The 18,864-nt window shown below is 38.0% G+C and overlaps 1 protein-coding gene across 5 annotated transcripts in view; it reads right to left on the reverse strand.

The window, feature by feature from the left end:
* The window catches only part of GAS2 (growth arrest specific 2), a 98,440-nt gene that overhangs the window by 61,588 nt on the left and 17,988 nt on the right, over positions 1–18,864 (reverse strand). For all 5 annotated transcript variants that reach the window (XM_052811720.1, XM_052811722.1, XM_052811724.1 and 2 more), the window contains exon 3: positions 18,175–18,299. In XM_052811720.1, the coding sequence (XP_052667680.1) occupies positions 18,175–18,299 (125 nt within the window). The remainder of the gene's footprint in view (positions 1–18,174; positions 18,300–18,864) is intronic.

The raw sequence follows: 18,864 nt of genomic DNA on the forward strand, positions 1-18,864 counted from the left end.
GCGAATAGAATGGCTACAGGGATAAACACCATTCTACTTATTTCATCAATATGTCAATGGGAGCTTATAAATTGTATTAGACATACACACATGCCTTATAAATGTTTAGACCTCTTCTTCAGATCACCATCTAGCTCTCATTCCTCCGTGATTCTTATTCCAATTGCACAATTTTACATTCCCTTGTTTTCCAAAAATTATGCTTATGTTTCAAAATATTTACAAGGAGATATTTTTACTTTTCTATATCGTATTAGCAGAAAACACTGACCAGTTTTACGTGATATTTTAAAGAAAAATCCAAGTAAACCTTGTGTCACAGATACCACATCACCTCCTGGACCATCCTGAACAAGGGACAGGAAGGAGGAAGAAAGTAGGACGTCTATTCACTAAATTCAGAATAAATAAAAATCAGTGAAACCTGAATTCTTCCAAGGGGCTCTAGATATGGAACAACCTTACAGATCAGAGCACGAGGAAGTTGTTAACCATTATTTTAAATCCCTTTCCATTCTTCGGCCTGGGGGAGGGGGGAGCGGGCTGTGCTCAGTTCCTCACAGACCAGGGCTGCTTTTCCTTGTCTTTTTATTTAAAAAAAAAAAAAAAAAAAAAAGAAAGAAAGAAAGAAAGAAAGAAAGAAAAAAGCTGTTAGCCCTAGACACATTTCTAGACTAGCACCCTTTTCACATCACACTGATTTCTTCAAAGAAACAATGACTATCTCTACCCTGAGGCAAATACTCATTATACCCTACACACTGCTTCACACGTTGAATTTCCCCTTGTGACTTACAGCCTTAAGAAAGAAGTAATGCAGCATTTGTTCATCTCTGCCCCCCACCCCTTTCTCAGGAGATTTTAATTGGGCAAGTCTAGTAGTCTTAAAAGAGCACCCACTTCTGTTAAAAGGAGTCACACAAAATTCTCTGGCAGCCTGCTGGAGGAAGGTCAACGAGTCCAGTCTGCATTTGGAGAAAAGCTGTCAAAACAAGCCTTTTGTTTCATGATTTTCTACTAAAATCTTACACAAAACATTGCAAAAACCTTAGAGAGGTTTCTTCTTCAAAGTAATCTCCACAGCAAAGGTCTAACCTGACCTTACTTCCTCCGGTGCAGAAGAGGAACGAGCAGCGTGGGCAGGGATGTTCGGCTGGCTAACAGCAGCATGAAGCGAGACGGGAAACAGGCAGGGAGCAGCAAGAGTCGGGCTGCTCCATCAGGGAAGATAAGCCAAAAGCCAAGGATGACCCCAGCACAGGCAGCAGCAGCTCTCACTGGCAATGGTGCGGTCCCGCAGCAGCCAACTAAGGCAGTGCTGGTGACATAACCATCTGTCCTGTGACAAGATGAGGTGATAAGGCAGGTCTAGCATCTGTCCAGGAAGACAAGTCAGAAAACAGCAGAAGACAAGGCTGGACACGAGGCTACAGCAGAAGCTGAGGCTCCAGCTGTGAAGCCCAGGCAGCAAGAAGCAAGGCTGGAGATGGTCTGTCCACAGCGCGGCTCAGGCAAGAAGCGGGCCTGAGGTCAAAGGGACCTCCTGGGCCACGGGCAGAGAGCGCAAGTTGGGGTCCCAGGTGAGGCTGGTCATGACTATTATGGTATTTTGGTTCCCTCAGGTCCTGACAACAACTATTCCGTGGTTTTTAGTGTTTCAGTGGAAACAGTCCCTTTGGGAATACATAGCTAGTTTATAATCAACTCTGTCTTGTCAGTAGATTCAGAGAGGTGCCATTTCATAACACTGTATCTTAATCTAATTACATAAAACATCCACTGTACATGCAACATACTGGATCACATTCTCACAGAACCAAATTACCAGCAGCTACAAATTGGCTGAACACCATTCAAATCAAACAGAAAGAAATTCTTTTCCCATAATACCTCTGCTTGGACTAGAGTATCTGAAGTGATACATGGATGTTGAACCAACTGAGTTAACAGGTCAACGTAAGGAGACCAGAAAATTGTATCTGACAAAACTAAACTATACTTTTTGGAATTTTTGAATGATCACATCCAATTTAGAGCACAAATCATGGATGACCTTATAATGGATTAGCAGCACTGCGACAGGAACAAGATGACAAGAAGCCAGCTCCAGTATTCCCAGCACTCGCAGACTTGTGCATAAGCTACTTCAGAGAGCATGGAAAGGAGACAAAACTACAGTTACTTTTTGCCTGAAAGCAGACCTGCAGTGTCAAATCTTGTCACCTCCCAGTTCGCTCTTCAGTTCTCGTATCTGGATTTTCCACAGAGCCTATATGTTACTTTGCTCTCAGGCTCTCCTTTGCAGAAAACTAGCGAGTCTTCTCCAAGACAAAAACTGTTTATAACCCCACAAGCAGCTCAGAAGGGCATTACAGGTGAAATCATGCCAGGTTTGTTTCCTTCCACTCAGTTCTCCAATTCCAGCCCAGGGGATTCTGTGCCTTTAAACTACTTTGTCCTGCCGCTTCCCCTGATAACCAGCCTATACTCTTTCGTGTCGTGCTAAGGGTATTAAACACTGTTCTGGAAGTCTGTGATAAAAGCCTCGTATTATTTCAGGAAATTTGAACTAGGAAGAAACCACAAAAAAAAAAAAAGAAATATTGTGCTATATGGCTGGTGGCTGCCATCTGGCAATCAGATGAGACTTAGGCCCAAGTGTGGGCACAACCAGTCTGCTCGACTCGGCCCTGAGCCCTCAGGGCAGGAGCAACTCTGCAGCACTGGTCGTGAAGACCAGGAGCTGCTCCTCGGCACGGATGCCCTCAGCAGTACAAAAGCAGCTAGAAGCAAGGAGATAGCCAGAAGAACCTGCACTGCCTTTCTTTTAAGGGGCTATCGGGAAGGCATTGCAATGCCTGGCAGGAACGCAGAAAACTCTAGTTTTCCCCTGGGTCACTGCTGCTCCCCAGTACTAACAACACATGAATAAATCTGGTTCTAAATATTTCATGTCTTCTGATTTAGGTAGATCGTAATGACTGAATATAGAAATGCTTTCAAGAAAAGCAATTCAGAACAGATGGTTTATGTGTCAGAAATCTATGCAGTTAAGAGTCAGCAAATAAACCATCTAAAACTCCATGTACGTAATGGAATATCCATAAATTACGCTTCTATACCTTGACAACTAAGACAGACCTTTAAATACATCAGTCAACCTAGCTTCACTGTGAAGCTTAGACATTCATGGAGCTTGCAATATTTCTTTTATAATTATAAAGATTACAGCATCTTTTAGAAGTACGTTTTGGTAGTAAAGCTACCAACAGCAAATAGTAAGAGCCTAGGCACAAAACTATCCCACTTAATTAATCAAACTTGTGATATTTTCTAGTTTCATAGTGACAGAAAAGATGTCTGATTAATGGGTGCCCTAAACAACTCAGAAGTGACAAACACCCAAATGTAAAAACAAGGCATGTCCTGGACTACAGAAGGAAAAAAACCTACATTATTGAAGGAAAAAGAGAAAAAAAAAAGCTTTAAGTCATTTTATGGAACAAATACTATGCAGATAAATATCCCTGGCATCACATGATCCCACGAAGATGTAGCATTCTATATTTCATCCCATTTCCCACAATATTAGGGTCTTGCTGAAGAGAACAGCAAAAAAACCTCCTCTCCATTCAACAATAGCACGATCAGGTTTATCACAGAAGTCATAGGGAAATACTCTTATTTTCTTATCACCTAATAAATTTCCCTACCACCTTTTAAACAGAAGTCTACTTTTTAAATATTTCCAAAACTGTCACTGTAATGTTCAACCTAAAACGCATGAAAGCTCTTATTTAAGAAAGGTTTCACGCACAAATATTTTTTACTGATTTGTATAAATGGCCTGACTATCTCAAAAGTGCTTTCTAACAGATCATTCTGAAGTAATTAGGTTTCCATATGGCAAAAGTGACTTTTGTTGACATAGTATAGTATAACCGCAGTTGCTTTGAAACAGCAGTGGCCGCAATTACTCCTATCAAATATCATGAAAACAATTCCCCCGTTACACTCCTTTTACAATCTTGTCTTGTTGATGTGCATGCATGTGGTTTAATGCAGGATGTGAAAGTGTGAGTGAAACATATGATGCAATCCTGGAAAAATGCTGTCAGGTTCACTTCTAAACCCAAAAGGGACTGTCTTACACCGATGCTCTGAAATCACATGGAAAAATGTATTTCTTGTACTGTTTTTTCCAAAATGAGGGTCCACAAATACATGTTCAAAACACCATTTTTTTAATAGCAGACTTAAGCCATATTTTGAAGATTCCTAATCGCACTTCCCTCTTTGAATAGGTGATTTCACAACTTTTTGAACTGTCACTCGCACGTGAATAAAAGGAAAAAGATTAGCAATTTTGTTTGTTATGGAATAGGATTACAGTCAGCTAGGCACTCACAGGAAAAATTTGCGTTTATCGCCTGATGACCTACATTAACCAAAATAAGAGGAAAAGTTACACTGTGAAGACTTCAGTATCTGACTGCAGCAGTGTTTCTCATGTGGTTCTTCACTGTTACGTAAGCATAAATTCACACTGAAATGTGAGTATATCAGCTAGGCAGAACACGTATCTGTTTCAGAACTTTTTACAATTTTGCCTTTAACTTTGCTACCGGCCACAGAACTATTCTTTTTCTTCTTAAATTCTTCCCTCATTTTGCTCAGGTATTCATAGAAAAGCCTCCCTCCCCCTTATAAAATCTGGATTAGTTCATTAGGATAGGGAATACAAAAGAGAAGTTCTGCCACAATCTTCTCTGTCAATATGATTGCGCTCCTTGCCTTTTATCAATTTGTTAAACATACATGAACTGAAGCTCAGGGCTACAAGAACTTACTCTTACTAAGCTGTTACAATTCACCTTACCACAGAGTGACAATACCCCTAGCCAACCATCACTTATTCAGTTGCTGTTCTTAATTCTTCAGGAACTCAAACCTAAAATATTTCAGATTCCATTTATAAATCACAGAAGTGGTGTCCCAGACACTCATTTCAGCAAAGGAAAATTCAGTTTACCTTAGACTGCTTTGCAGTGCCAAAATTCAGGTTTAGTGAATAGCCATAATGTAGAGACAAGTATGAACTAGACATTAAATAAATGAAACTGTAATATATACAAGGTAAAATAACTACTCCTTGGCAAGGCGGGCCCAGTTTTGTTTTCACCCTACCCCATTTACTGTGGGAGAGAACACTTTCCAAATATAACAACTGGACCAACAATCAAAAGAATGTGCTAAATGCTTATGCAAAATGCATAGAAGAAACTCTGACTGGAGTTGGAGTATGGAAATACATACGTAGAATTTAAAATGAAGCTTTTCCCACTGCAAAATATAAAACCTAAGGAAAAAAAAAATATAAACCCCCCAGCCCTTCCAAAGCCGCAATAAAAGTTAAAATCCAGGAAAATTTAAAAACTAAAAAAATCAACATGCAAATTTTGAAGGCTTAGGAGACATCAATAAAAATTGCCAAACTTTTCAACAGACACGGAACCAGGAACAGCTTCCAGATTAATGAAAAATGACATTGCACTTACAACAAAGAAAGCATCCCTAAGCAAGTCACTTAACAACTGGCGCAACATTGTCCTTCAGTGAAACACAATCTTTGCACTGTCATATTAAGTACTGTAGAGAGATGTCGTTTTAATGGAGTAGCAGGTTGGATTTCAAGTTTAAAGATCATGTGTTGACCAGATTTTTACCCTATGTAATTCACTGAAGAGATCATCAAAAGCCAAAAATCACTCATTATCAACTTCCTAGATTCTAAGAAAGCATTTGTGATCACTTTGGAATACCCAACAGATTTATGATATGCCAATAAAAATAATTAACATCATCAAGGCTTTACATCAACATACAGACTACAATGTTAAAATAAATACAGAGCTAAGTGAATGGTTTAGCCATGCTATTAGTATCAAAGTAGAACACATTCTCCCACTTCTTCCACATAGCATTAGTTTTAACTTCTTAAGAGTAAGCACAGGTGGAGAATAAGCTTAATTTAAGAACAATATAGTTTTAAAAGTTAAGATGTTGTTCATGGCTTTGTTCTTCTAAGCGTTCTGACACAGCTTACGGGTCACACAGCAAAAGAAGAAAATATTGGTTATCATTTCAAAAAAGATGGCGTTAATAAATAGTTATGAAAAACTAATTTAACAGAAACACTGCAACTCCTACTTCTATGTCTACTGACAAGTCCACTTTTATTAATAGTCTTTGAAAGATCTTGTAGAAGTAATTTACCAACTCCAGGCACGTGTGCACCACAAATTAAAATCCATTACTTCTACTTACCTACAATCTGAAAACACTAGCGGGCCAAACGCAAAAATCAAAGGTGGCTTGGTTTTTTTCTAATGCTATAATAGCATTAGAGAGAGACTACCATTAAATAGCATTAAAGAGAGATACTGCAATCAAAATTAAAAAAATAAAAGTAGTTTATTAAAATTTTATAAACAGATAAATTAAGACAGAGACACCAAGGTAAGTCATGGCAAAGACCTTCTTGCAGTGTTCCTGAAAACAAATGCAAGAAGCAAAGCCTGGGATTCAGTATTTCACTCCCATTCAATAAATGCTCTGTACTTTGTTTGTCCTTAGACCTCTGGTTTTCAGAACTTACTTTTAGATGGGGATTTTTTAAATTGGCATTTCATAATAGGCTTCTTAGATAATATCCGATGAGAACAGAATAGGGCAATTCTCATAGTTCCTCTTTCCGAGGACAACTACACCTTATTTTTGATACATGATCATGAGCTTTTCCCCCATCACAACCACAGAAGCCAGAGCTGAATTAACATAGAGTTAGTAGAAGCAGCTGAAGAATCCTAGTTTCTGAATTTCCCTCATTTATATTGTAATTTAATGAGAAAAAAACAGGAGAATTGCATTTGAGTAAGTTTTTTGTGGCTATTTCATTGTCACACAGCATGACATGTGAATAAACATGGCAACTACACACATAGGTAGCAATTTTTCCATGAGATATAAACTGGTCAAATCTGAGTGGATTTCCGTAGGTCATGTTTCAAGAAGCATCTTATTAACCCACAATGATGTCTTATCAAACATAATATTCTTGAAGGGGATACGATTCTCTCAAAATAAAGTTAAATATGAAAAATATTAAATTTTGGCAAAAGCAACTCATTTTAGTCTCAGAAATTTCAAAATCACTTTTTCCCCTTAATCATTCCAGAAGAACCCAAGCTAAGGACGATGCTTAGAAAATTTCAGTCTGAATGCTGAAGTCCATCAAAACACATTATAGGTTCTAAAATTTCATATCGAAAGATGTTTCCATACTTTCACTTACAGTGTGGTGTAATATAGTTCAAATAACCAACATATTTCTTTGATCTATGGAATTAGAGTGGCTAACCTTTCACTGGCAGTCTGAATAACAAGTGTCAGAAGCCATTCAAATTCCTTGATGTAATAATTATAACACTGGGTATACTGCTGTATTACAGTCACACCTCTTCTTCCTTTTCCCCCTGTTTTTCTCTCAATCTCACACTTTGCGACCTTTCGAAGTGCGAGGCGGGGTGGGGGGTTCCCAACCCTTCCTGTAAGATTAGTTCCAAATGGTGATTTACCTAACACGAGCCAAGTGTCAAGGAAGACTGTGATAAAGATCTACGCAGTCTAAAGGAAGACAGAATTTTTTCAGATGCTTTATCTGTTCGCTTTTTCGATTTCTAGATGTTTAACAAAGATACAATTTTTATGCAGATGCCGAAAACATTCAGAAATAATTTCACATGTAGATCACCGCAGGTAAATCTGGTTCTCCAAAGCCCTGTACATTCATCTTTAAGAAAAAAATGCATCTTTGCCTTTATGATAAAGAATCTGATTTTCTGTGAGTTTTCCAATTAGAAACCACAAGGAAACTGCTAGACCCCTGGGAATTCAAAACTGGCGTAGAATTTAAAAATGTCCGTGATTTGAAAAACATGTTGGAATGTTAATCTATACAGCCAAATTTCCAAACCAGCCTTAAATCAGCCTCTAAAGTCGCAAACAAAGCTTTACTGTATACTTGAAGCATTTGGGGCCAATTTACATATACAAGTCCAAATGAGAATACGTTTTTATTTAAATAAACCAATTAGACATAATTATGATATCTATAAATTGGTGTCTATGCCTCAAAGTGACTTCTGTTTTCTCCTTCTGCATTGCAGTCATCAACTTATGGCTGTATATTCACTATTCCCACTCTTTCAGAAATTTTGCCTCATTATTTTAAGTTCAAGACTCACTATTCGTAAATGGACCAAATTCTGTAGTTCTTACTTTTTCATCATTCCCTAAAAACTACTAAGTTTGACCTAAGAATTGCACAATGAAGCTGAGGATAGTTGATTTAAATTATATTTTTTCAAGCTTTTAAAAATATATGCTAATTTCCATTCAAGTCCCTAATCTTATGTTTCTGTTCCAGACTATTCCTAATACTCTACATAAAAAGCCCCATAGAAAGATCTGTTACAAAGATTTTTAGTTTTCTTTAAAGACTTAACAAAATAAATAATACGAACGTTACAATACATTTCACATAAGAGGCAAAATCTAGCAAATCTAAAAATGGCTGTTTATAGATTTCTCTCAGAAAATATGCCATCCCTATTTGCAATACCTGGACAGAAGTAATGGTAAAAGTATTATGAAAACTTCCAGGTTTACTACAACTTTTATGAAGTGAATGAAATTTTATGGACACTTAGACACACTAGTATTCCATACAAAAACAATGTTTATTAAATATTTCTAGAAAAAACTTGACACGTCTTCTAGTTAAATGATATCATTAGAAATCAAAGTTTGGTTCTCCTCTTGACCTGATTTGCAGTCTGAATCATTATGATATTTTCCAAAGCAGAAGCTAACACGCAGCTAACTGCTTAAATCTGCACTGCTTTTTCCATGACAATTACCTTGAGATGCAAATTCTCATTATTTCTGCAATGTCAAACAGGAGCGGAGGGAGGGGTATGCAGGAAAATCCCTACCTCAGGATCACTGACAAGAGCAAGCCAGTTCACACAGAGATTAATCATGCTCCAGCCAAACACGGGAACGAACCATGCTTTCCCAAGGACAAGAAGTATCAGTGGGAAGAATGATCTGGAACGACATGACGCCTCGGTGCTCCTTCCAAGATTGCGTAGCTCTGCCCACAACACAACGCATGGCTTAAAGTGCACCTAAAAGCTTTTAAGACGTTCTTCAATGTATTCACCTGGAAGGTGCCAAGCAGAGAACCGCATAATATCCTACATTTGTTCAGACATCTCCTTTTATGGTCCGGTGGGAAACAGAACTCTATCCTACCATGCAACCTTCCTGCAAGCAGAATAGCTGTAGTTGTAAGAGTTATTTGCTGAGGCACATTGGGTTTGTCCACATGACCTGTTGCAGGCAAATCTTATGGTATCTGCAAGAAACCTGGTAGCAATCCAGCTGAACATAAGCTCAGCAAGCTATTGACATGTCTGAGAAAGGTACAAGGAATTCTCTAACAAACAGCTTTACAGTCTTGTGGAAATGATTCTTTCCAGATGGATTAGCACTTGTGAGTCATTTCGCAAGATTATTCTTTTCCTCTCATATCCACATCAGTCTGCCACTATAAAGATTAATACACAAAAAGACAATGCTGTACTTTTTTTTTTTCCTCCCTAGTAACTGAGGGCCATATCTATATTGTATATGATTAGAAATTGGCTCCACAAGCTTTTACTGCAAAACAAAAGTCTCCAGAAAGTACAAGTGTGCAGACAAGCAAATTGCTGCCCCAGACCACAAAGAATCTGTTCATAGCCTAACCACATTCATGCATTTCTCAAGTGGAGAGTCAGATTTATAACTTACAGGGACCACCTGAACATGGCTCTGCTATAGCTGAGGATTCTTTACGCCGGGCAGACAGGCTCAAGGCACCAGAGCTTACAGAATACTGTATTTGCTGGGAATCCATCCCATCTACAGGACACAGGTAACCTTGAGAAACTGAAGCCTACAGTAAAAATAAAAGCACCATGTTGATTAGATCCGACTTTCAGCTTGGCCATCCAGGGTCTAAGAAGAGCAAGATTCACGTACTTCAAAGGAAGATACTTCAAAGCAGATAAAAAAATAGAAGAGACTGTCCAAAGAGAAAATTTATTCTTAGCCTTTTCCACTTGAACTTGAATTACACCTTCAGGCATGAAAATTTATACCCTTGCCAAACTTTAAAACATTGAAGCAATTCTCTCTATTGTACCTATGGATGCTCTCATAGCAATCGCACATACCTGATTCTGTTGAGGAATCTGTTCATCTTATTCTTAATTGAGAATAATTTGATGCAGTACGTTCAAAAAGTATCATATGTTTCAGAAAGACCAAATGAAAGGAAATTATAAGTTTACTGATTTTCATTGCACAGCACCTCAATCATTTGTCGAGAGGAATATTTCCTTAGGAAACCTTTTCTACTTGAGGGAGATTTCCTTAGGGAACCTTAGGGACCTTTCCTACTTGAAGAAGAAAAATAAAGTTATCTGGTTTGGCCTATTTTTGCATTTTAATATCCCAAATAATTTTAACGCACACCCGCTTTTTGACAACTCCAGTAAGGGAAGCTCAAAGAGCTTCAGTGTTGATTTTATAAACTATAATATCTAGCCCAAAGAATTTTTTACTCGCCTCCTCATTTTTAAGAGCCCTTCAAAAATACTGTGGTCTTTACTATCGTTGTCAGGTTTAGTTAGATCTTAAACCAACTACTGAGTCTTTGAATTATGCCAAGCACAGCCTGCCTCCCGTCCACCAGCCAAGCTAGCTGCCTCAGGAAATTATTAAATATTTTCCTAGTTCTCTTCCTGGTTTGATATTTGACCAGTTTAAGTGAAAATATACTAACATGACCTATTACACCTTCTATAATTTGTCAGATGTGTATGGTCTTCTGTAAACAAAAAAAACAATTTAACATTACAATATCTGTACAAGTGTCTCACCTTGTCCAAGACTTGAATGGATCTTCCTGGATTACTTACAAATGAGGGTTACAGTAGCATATTAATTTGTCATTTAACCTATGTGATAATATATTAATGTGAAGATACATAAGATTTTCTAAAAACAAATTTCCTCATTTCTAAACTGCTGCCATTTTGCTTTCTTTGATGATGCATGCCTTGGAGACTCAAGAGGCATTTGTCACTCCTCGTGAACCTCCAGGATTCTGATAATTTCTCCATTCACATAATTCCCTTTATGCAAAGGAATGACTGACAAGATAGAACAAGCATAAAAATATCTTTTTTTCTTATAAATTGTTAGAGCAATCCCAGAGCTGTTATTTAACCCCAACTCTCACCAGTTCAGGAGATTGGTCAAATCCTAAACCATTGGTCCAGATTCTCTACTTTAGGAGGACTAGGTTCCCTACATTTGCTTGCGGCTCCATTGCAGAGCAGACACAAAGCTCTTTGAAGCAGTAGATTCACAAGCAAAGGTCTGTCTCCTATCTATATTTAGAGAACCATGAGTTTCCATGTTTCCTGTAAATGAGCAGAGTCAAATATCAACTTGTTTTCATAACGGGAACTACCTAATACTAATCACGGCTCACCAAATGGGGCAGCAATACTCAAAGTGCTCAAAGCACTTTACAATGTTCACAAATCAAGCCACTATTGTACAGTGAACAGTATTCCCAGGTTACAGATGTGGAAAATGAAAGTAGGGAGATGTATTCTCCCAAAAGTAAACAATAAGCTTACAGCTGAGATGGGAAATTAACTTGGCCTCCAGTTTATAATCTTGTTCTTTTGCCACCAGCCCCTTCTTTCAATATTGACAGACTTCAGATCAATTCCCTGGCTTTTCAAGTTCTTTAGTTTACAGGATTCTGCCTCTACTTCCACAGATATATGTAATTCTCTTTAGAAACATAAACATCTTGAAATTTAAAACAAACTGTGAGTTTTCAGTTGTGAAACTGCTGAATTGTTTCGCCTCCAAGATCCAACTTCAATATTAGAACGTAATTAAGGTCAAAACACTTCCGTCCCAAATAGCAATTTAGATCTCTTAATTGTAACTCTCAAAATGCATAATGTGACTTTCAAAGGGCTCTCACTAGGCCAAAAATCTTACCTTACGCAAACCCGCATGACTCAGAGAAGCCAATGCTGTCAGACTGATCTACACCCACCAAGTATCAGATCCATTAAGTACATTTCCCAGGGGCAAGCGAAACCTTTGGATATGGAACAACTGCAAAATACACTTCAGATACTAGGACTATGGGTGAGACATGGACAGAATCTCTTAATGTTAGGAAATACACGAATGCGTGTGTGCAGAAATTACTGTTTCATAGACAGTTTCAATGGAAGTGCACGTGCACATCCAAGGACAAAGTTTACTTGTTTTCTACACAAAAGCTTTATTTCAGCGCACATTCAGTTTAGTCTTATTAAATCAGCTCCCATTGGAAGAATAAAATTAAATGCATATTTGAATTAAACATTCTAGGACTTAAGAAATATTTGCATCTGGATTTATTTTGTACTTCTATTTCTTTTATAGGCCAAATCTAATCTAGATCCTGGCTTCCTGAAAATGACGTTGAATTTTAGATTCCGATTCATTATTCAAAAGTATTTCCAAGAGAGATTTGAGTTGAGATTTATCCGATTAACCTCTGAGAACTCGGAGAAAAAGGATTATTCAGCTTCAACCTGTTTTCATTCATTTGCCGTGAAAACATTGTTTCCAGTGGAATGTTCATAAATATATAGGCAGCTTCAAGGATGGTGGGCAGATTACTATGCTCTGCCTATTAAAATGGTGATAACTATTAACACAATTTACTTATGTTTATTTTAAAATCTTAATTAATGGGCTTACTAAACTAAGCCCAAGCAAATGTAGGCTATGTGCATACTGCACACGCCTTGATGCTCTGAATTTGTTTGTACAGCTGTGAAATTCTCAAATTAACTATCTGACAGGAAAAGTAAAATACTGCCAGGAGAGCATGGAGATGAAATCCAAGCCAATGGGAGAAAATTACAAAATGGCATCCTGTGACATGAATCACTTTTACGGAATAACTCCTGCTATAATAATAAGTCTGTAGTTTCTAGACAGTAGATCATTAGCAGTAGCAGCACAGGTAGTTCCAACAACTTACTACCATACAAATCTTGAACATTTATTAAGATCGGTATCAGTCATCTCCTTGTCATTTACAAAAATGTACATTATTAGACTTATTTATGACTGTAAAATCTCCAAATAGGGGAAAAAATGACTTCTTCAAAAATATATCATACAGTCACACCAGTCTAATACGTCCCTCCCTGTTTAAAATTTCCATTTTCATTTAAAACTCAACGTTCTGTCTGTCTGAAGCAAAGGATAAGGTACAACATGAATGTTTTCAGAATCAACAGATTTTAAAGCATCGTTTAGCTGCTTAACAAAGAAGAACACTGTCTTCTGGGGTTTGCAAATGAACAATTGTTAAATGCTTCATCTTTAGAAACTGAAATGCTTTTAATAACTTATTACTGAATGATTAACAAATCAAACACCACAATGGTAGGGAGCTAGACTTGTGCAGGACACATTCAGAGTATCTATTATGATATCCCAAAGTGCTTATTATGGCATTAAGCTCAGGAGGGCAAGGAGCAGAGACTGCGTAAATGGCACCAGAGGCTGCCAAACTCCAGTGCTCTCAATCACCCATTACTCCCCTGGATAACAGATACCAAAGCAGAGCGTGACTCAGGTGCTATTTTTAGCTGCAGGGATTCAGTCCTAAAGAGGCACCTTTATACAGAAACAAAAAGTACAAATTTAATTTAAAACAATTTCTTTGAAGTTTGGCCCTTGTGAAAGGATACATTTGCCCATGTCCACCTGCACAACCAGCAAAGTATTCAGCCCCAAGAAGCAAAAACGCATAGAACGTAAGAGTGACCCTTCTGGGTCAGCTAAAGGTTCATCTAACCCAGATGCAGACTGGCCATAAGTATCTAGGGAAGACGAAGACCACAGCAAACATGTTACACCTCCCAATACCTTCTCAAGGTCCAACCACTTTCAGCTACGGGGACTTCCTCATCTAGATAGGCTGGACATTAGGAAAAATTTCTTTACTGAGAGGGTTGTCAGACATTGGAATAGGCTGCCCAGGGAAGTGGTTGAGTCACCATCCCTGGAGGTATTCAAAAAGTGCATAGACGAGGTACTCCACAACGTGGTTTAGTGGGCATGGATGATGGCTGGACTCGATGATCTTGAAGGTCTTTTCCAACCTAAATGATTCTAGATGGGGTTCCTGTTTATTCAGCCTTCTCTTCCATTACCTTATTCAGTGTTTTCTTGAACCCAGGTAAACTTTGACACTCATTGGCAAGAAATTTCCAACCAGTTCGTAAACAAGGACCCCCTTCTGTTTGGCTCCTACTAGTTTCATTCGACATCCCATAGCTTTTGTCTAGAAAAGAATTAACATCTACTGTGCCATTCCTGATTTTGCAGGTTCCATCATATGACCTCATGCTACCTCCTTCAATGCTGAAGAATCCTAACCTACTCAGTCACTCATAAAAAGCTACTCCACTCATCTCCTTCACTCATAAAAAGTTACTCCTTCATTGCCTTCCTCTGACTCTTAAGGAAAGAAGACTTCACTTTTGCACCACACACCTTTTAATCTCCTTTTCAGTTTCTTAAAGCTGTATTCCCAAGTCATATTACCAGTAATTTCCTAAACCTTTTGAAAATGTCCCCAGCATCCACAAGTGTCTCCACATGACACAAAAAGGAAGTGTTTATATCAAAACCACCATCTTCCTTCCAGATTTGGAAAACACAGTATTTGGGGATGCACCACTACTTTGGTTTATGCTTTCCTGATTTATTCCACATTCAAAAAGGCTGACGTTGACCTAGGGGGTCCTTGAAAGCTGAAGAAACTTCAGTCCTCCCTAATAAGAAAGGGAATGATACAGTTCTGTTAAGAAACAAACTGCAAAACCGACAGCAACTAGAAACATATTGCACAAGCAGTTAACCCAGAAGCAATAGGATTTAACCTCTGCCATTCTGTACAGTATTGCAATATGAACTTAAGGAATTACAGCAAACAACTGATGAGTCAGTGTATGCAATATTAGTTTTTAATGTCTTCTACATGTGTTGCTAGAGCAGCTAAACTGGCCAGACAGCCCCAAAGAGCTGTACAAGTGAGTTCGTGATCAGTAGTACATATCAAGCAGAGCAGGATTATCATCTTCCTCTAAGACCAAAATATTTTATGGAGTTTTGCCATCCAGGAAGTAGTTCACATACAAGGTAAAACTTCACTTACGAAAACAGACCAAATCTTCAAGCTTGTGGAGGGACTTAGTAAGATTACACACACACACACTCCCCATTATCTACAGCCTTATCCTGTCTCCCTCACTCAGCTGCAACCTCGTGCTCCCTGCAAGCTGATCCTTCTGGCAGCCACTCATTTTATATCAGTCTGCTTCTATCTAAAAAAATTACAAGTTACATATATGGATAGAAAAGTATGTTATCTATTTTGATAGAGGCTGAACTCTACAGAAGTCAGCAGCTTCTTCCAGCTGCCAGTGAAGTCACCAGGGCACCTGGGTGAAAGACCATAATGTTTCTGTTTTCCTGCGCACAGAGAAATGGCCAAATGGCTTCAAAATTCCACATGTATTATTAACAGAGTGCATAATAATGATTCAGGGGAGGATTGTGGAATTCTTACTATGCTAAATTTCATACAGTATAATCTTCTTATAAATTTCCTTGGAACCACAAGTCAGATTTTCCAATGTATAGACTAGTCCTATTGCCTAGGACTGCTACACAGGGAATTAAAATCTGAAAGGATTAATAGCTCCCTAATAGTCTACAATGACACAAATCTATTACTCTGCCATTTTTTTTGAATTCTTACTATACCAAGTATGAAATAACATACATTAAGAAAATAGCAGTGGAGCAGAATTTTTTCACTTTAATTGCATTGCCTGTTATACCAGTTTGACAAATAAAAGACCAAGAAAGTTAAGTAATTACAACATATGGGATTACAAATGTCTAATTGGCTTCTAATGTAAGTTAGGTTCAAAAAAAAGGGGATCAGCTAACTGAAGGAAGGCAGGCCATATTCTCAGCTGGGGAAGTTAATACAAGAAAGGAGGTCTTCCTCTTTTCAGTGGCAAAGCACTGAAGTACCAAACATTGGTACATTTCTGGGTTACCTTTCCAAATGGTAGCTTCCTCTAAATGAGCCACCATCAGGCAAAAGTCTGATGATACAAACCCCCCCCAAAAAACAAAACAAAACAAAAACCCCAAACCAACAAAACAAACTAACAAACCAACCAAAACCCCCCAAAGCAGTAGTTAGATATCTAAGAAAAACGCATTATTTAAATTTCTGAATATTCACTAGAACTTTGTAGTAGAATTTATGACTATTATTTTTCCTGATAATTTTATATTAAACAGACATGGCTTTCTGAGATGTCAGTCTGTAAAAAAATGCTTTACACTTTGTGATTTGATTTTCTAGTATGCCAGCCGGGCAAGATATGAAAAGGGAATGTTTTAGAACTCTGTAGCCAAGTCTACCTTTAGGGTATTCACTGAACCTTTTAGTAGTTTTTGGTCAATAATGGTGCCTTTTGTTGGTTTGGATTTTTGTTTGTTAAGAGGAAAAAAAACAAAACAACAAGTAACCCTTCTTTCCGCCTAGCTAGTTCCTAGGCTCAATCGAAAAAGACTGCCATAAGTGTTTTCTCAACTTGGGAGCTACCATGACACTAACAGGCCACCCCTTAGGTGAAGACAAGCTGGACCGTATTATAAGGAGGAACTCAGAAGTCATCCAGTACTTCCACTAACCAAACCCTGATTATTATTTGAAATATGAAATATGAGATCCAGCTGTCTTTTCCTCCTTTGCGGAGGTAGGATTCCTTCTTTCTCTACTTTACTTATCTTCCTTCCCAGCTATCTCTTCCTTTTTCTTTAGGAAAAATAAAACAAATGCAAAGCAAGCAAACACCACCCCCCTGCATAGCCCCCTGCCCCGCCTCAACCCACAGAAGGTTAAAAATAATTAAATAAATAAATAAAGCCTGCCTTAGTCCAGACAATTTCTTCTGCAACAACAATTATGAGCCTGGAACCAAGAACAACAACTTATGCAGCTGCAGCTGACACAAGGCCGTCAGTTCTCAGAACTGCCGATAAAGTTTACGCCGTGCCGTAATTTTTGCTATAGACTAGTTATGAAAACATCAAGAATAGAAGATGCATTATGTGATTTCTGCTCTTGGGCCCTTTTTTACCCGCTGTGTATTTGCCCGTTTCAGCTTTCAAGGAAGAGGTATCTAAATTCAATACAAAAAATAAAAACAGTTTCACAGTAAATGCATTAATGTGTCAACCACTTAATTTAACTTCTCCCAGAAAGAAACTTGCTGCGCTCTTGAATTTCTCCCAATAAGCCCATCCTATGAAAATAACTTCAATTAAAGGGAGGTTGCAGTCAAGCAAGATCTTAACCTGATCTTTGCAAAGCTCTTCAGTATGTTCTGAGGGTTCACATTTTCCACATCATTCCTGCAACTCTTTACTGAACCCCTTCCAGCACACCAAAAGGACCTTTAAACTCAAGGCACCAAAACTAGCTATAGAATTTTATTATTGGCCTCCCTAGAGCTGTTTACGGAGGAAAAGGCACCTCCCACAGCTACTTAATATTTCCCTTGCAAATAAATACAAGGATCAGATTTTCTCTATTAGCTACCACATCACACTGCGAGATCTTATTCTGTGTCTTATCCTCCACATATTAGAAGTCATTGTTTTATTAACTGCCTCTCATAGTTACCTTAATAATTACCCAAGTAGTATCAATTCCCCCAATTTTATATTGTAATTTTTCTACACAGAGCAATTACCTCCCTGCCCATTTACAGAGCCTCCACAAATGAAGTCTCTTAACTGCACAAGAAAGTTCAGTACCAAAACAGTCAGATACCTCAGATACTGATAATACATGCTAGAACATTGACCGACACTTACTTTGCCAGGCTTGTTTGCATCAAAGCTGTTTTCTTTAAATTTCTCCTGCAGGGTCTCAGCTAACCGACAAAGCAAGGCACCATTATCCAATTTCTCCATAAAGGTTTCTGCTGTTATTTCTCTACCTGAACAGCAAACAGAAAGTTAACATGGCAGAAAGTGTGCAATAGTATAGACTGCATCTGTGTAAAAAGAGAAATCAATAGAAATCTTGACAACAATTTGAAATATGCTTTCACTGAAAAACTTGCATTACTTTGAATATCTAGTGAATAACCTCACTACTACTTTACTGGTAGACATACAGCAAATTATTCAAAGATAATATGCTTGCTTTGTGAAGTCACGTGCTATTTGAAAAAATAATTCTAGCATATCAGACTTCACATATCTCATTTTACTTATGAAATTCCAGTGCTTTGTACATAGTGTTTTAAAAGACAGAGTACAGCAGGCAAATGGTTTACACCAGTGTGCATGGGTAGCTATAGCGTAAGAGTTGCTAACACTACTGCAGCTTATTTTTTAACAGAAGTAGAAAACCATGTCAAGAAAGGACGGACTGTATTTTTTTAAAAAGACTTTAAGACTTGATCCTGCAAGAAGTTGACAAGATAGTACAGTGACTGCAACGCCCCTTTGAAAGAGCTTTTTCAAAGTAAAGTTAGGTACATTAAAAGAAAAAAAAAA

The sequence above is a fragment of the Harpia harpyja genome, chromosome 16, assembly GCF_026419915.1.
Source record: "Harpia harpyja isolate bHarHar1 chromosome 16, bHarHar1 primary haplotype, whole genome shotgun sequence".
NCBI classification, from domain to species: domain Eukaryota; kingdom Metazoa; phylum Chordata; class Aves; order Accipitriformes; family Accipitridae; genus Harpia; species Harpia harpyja.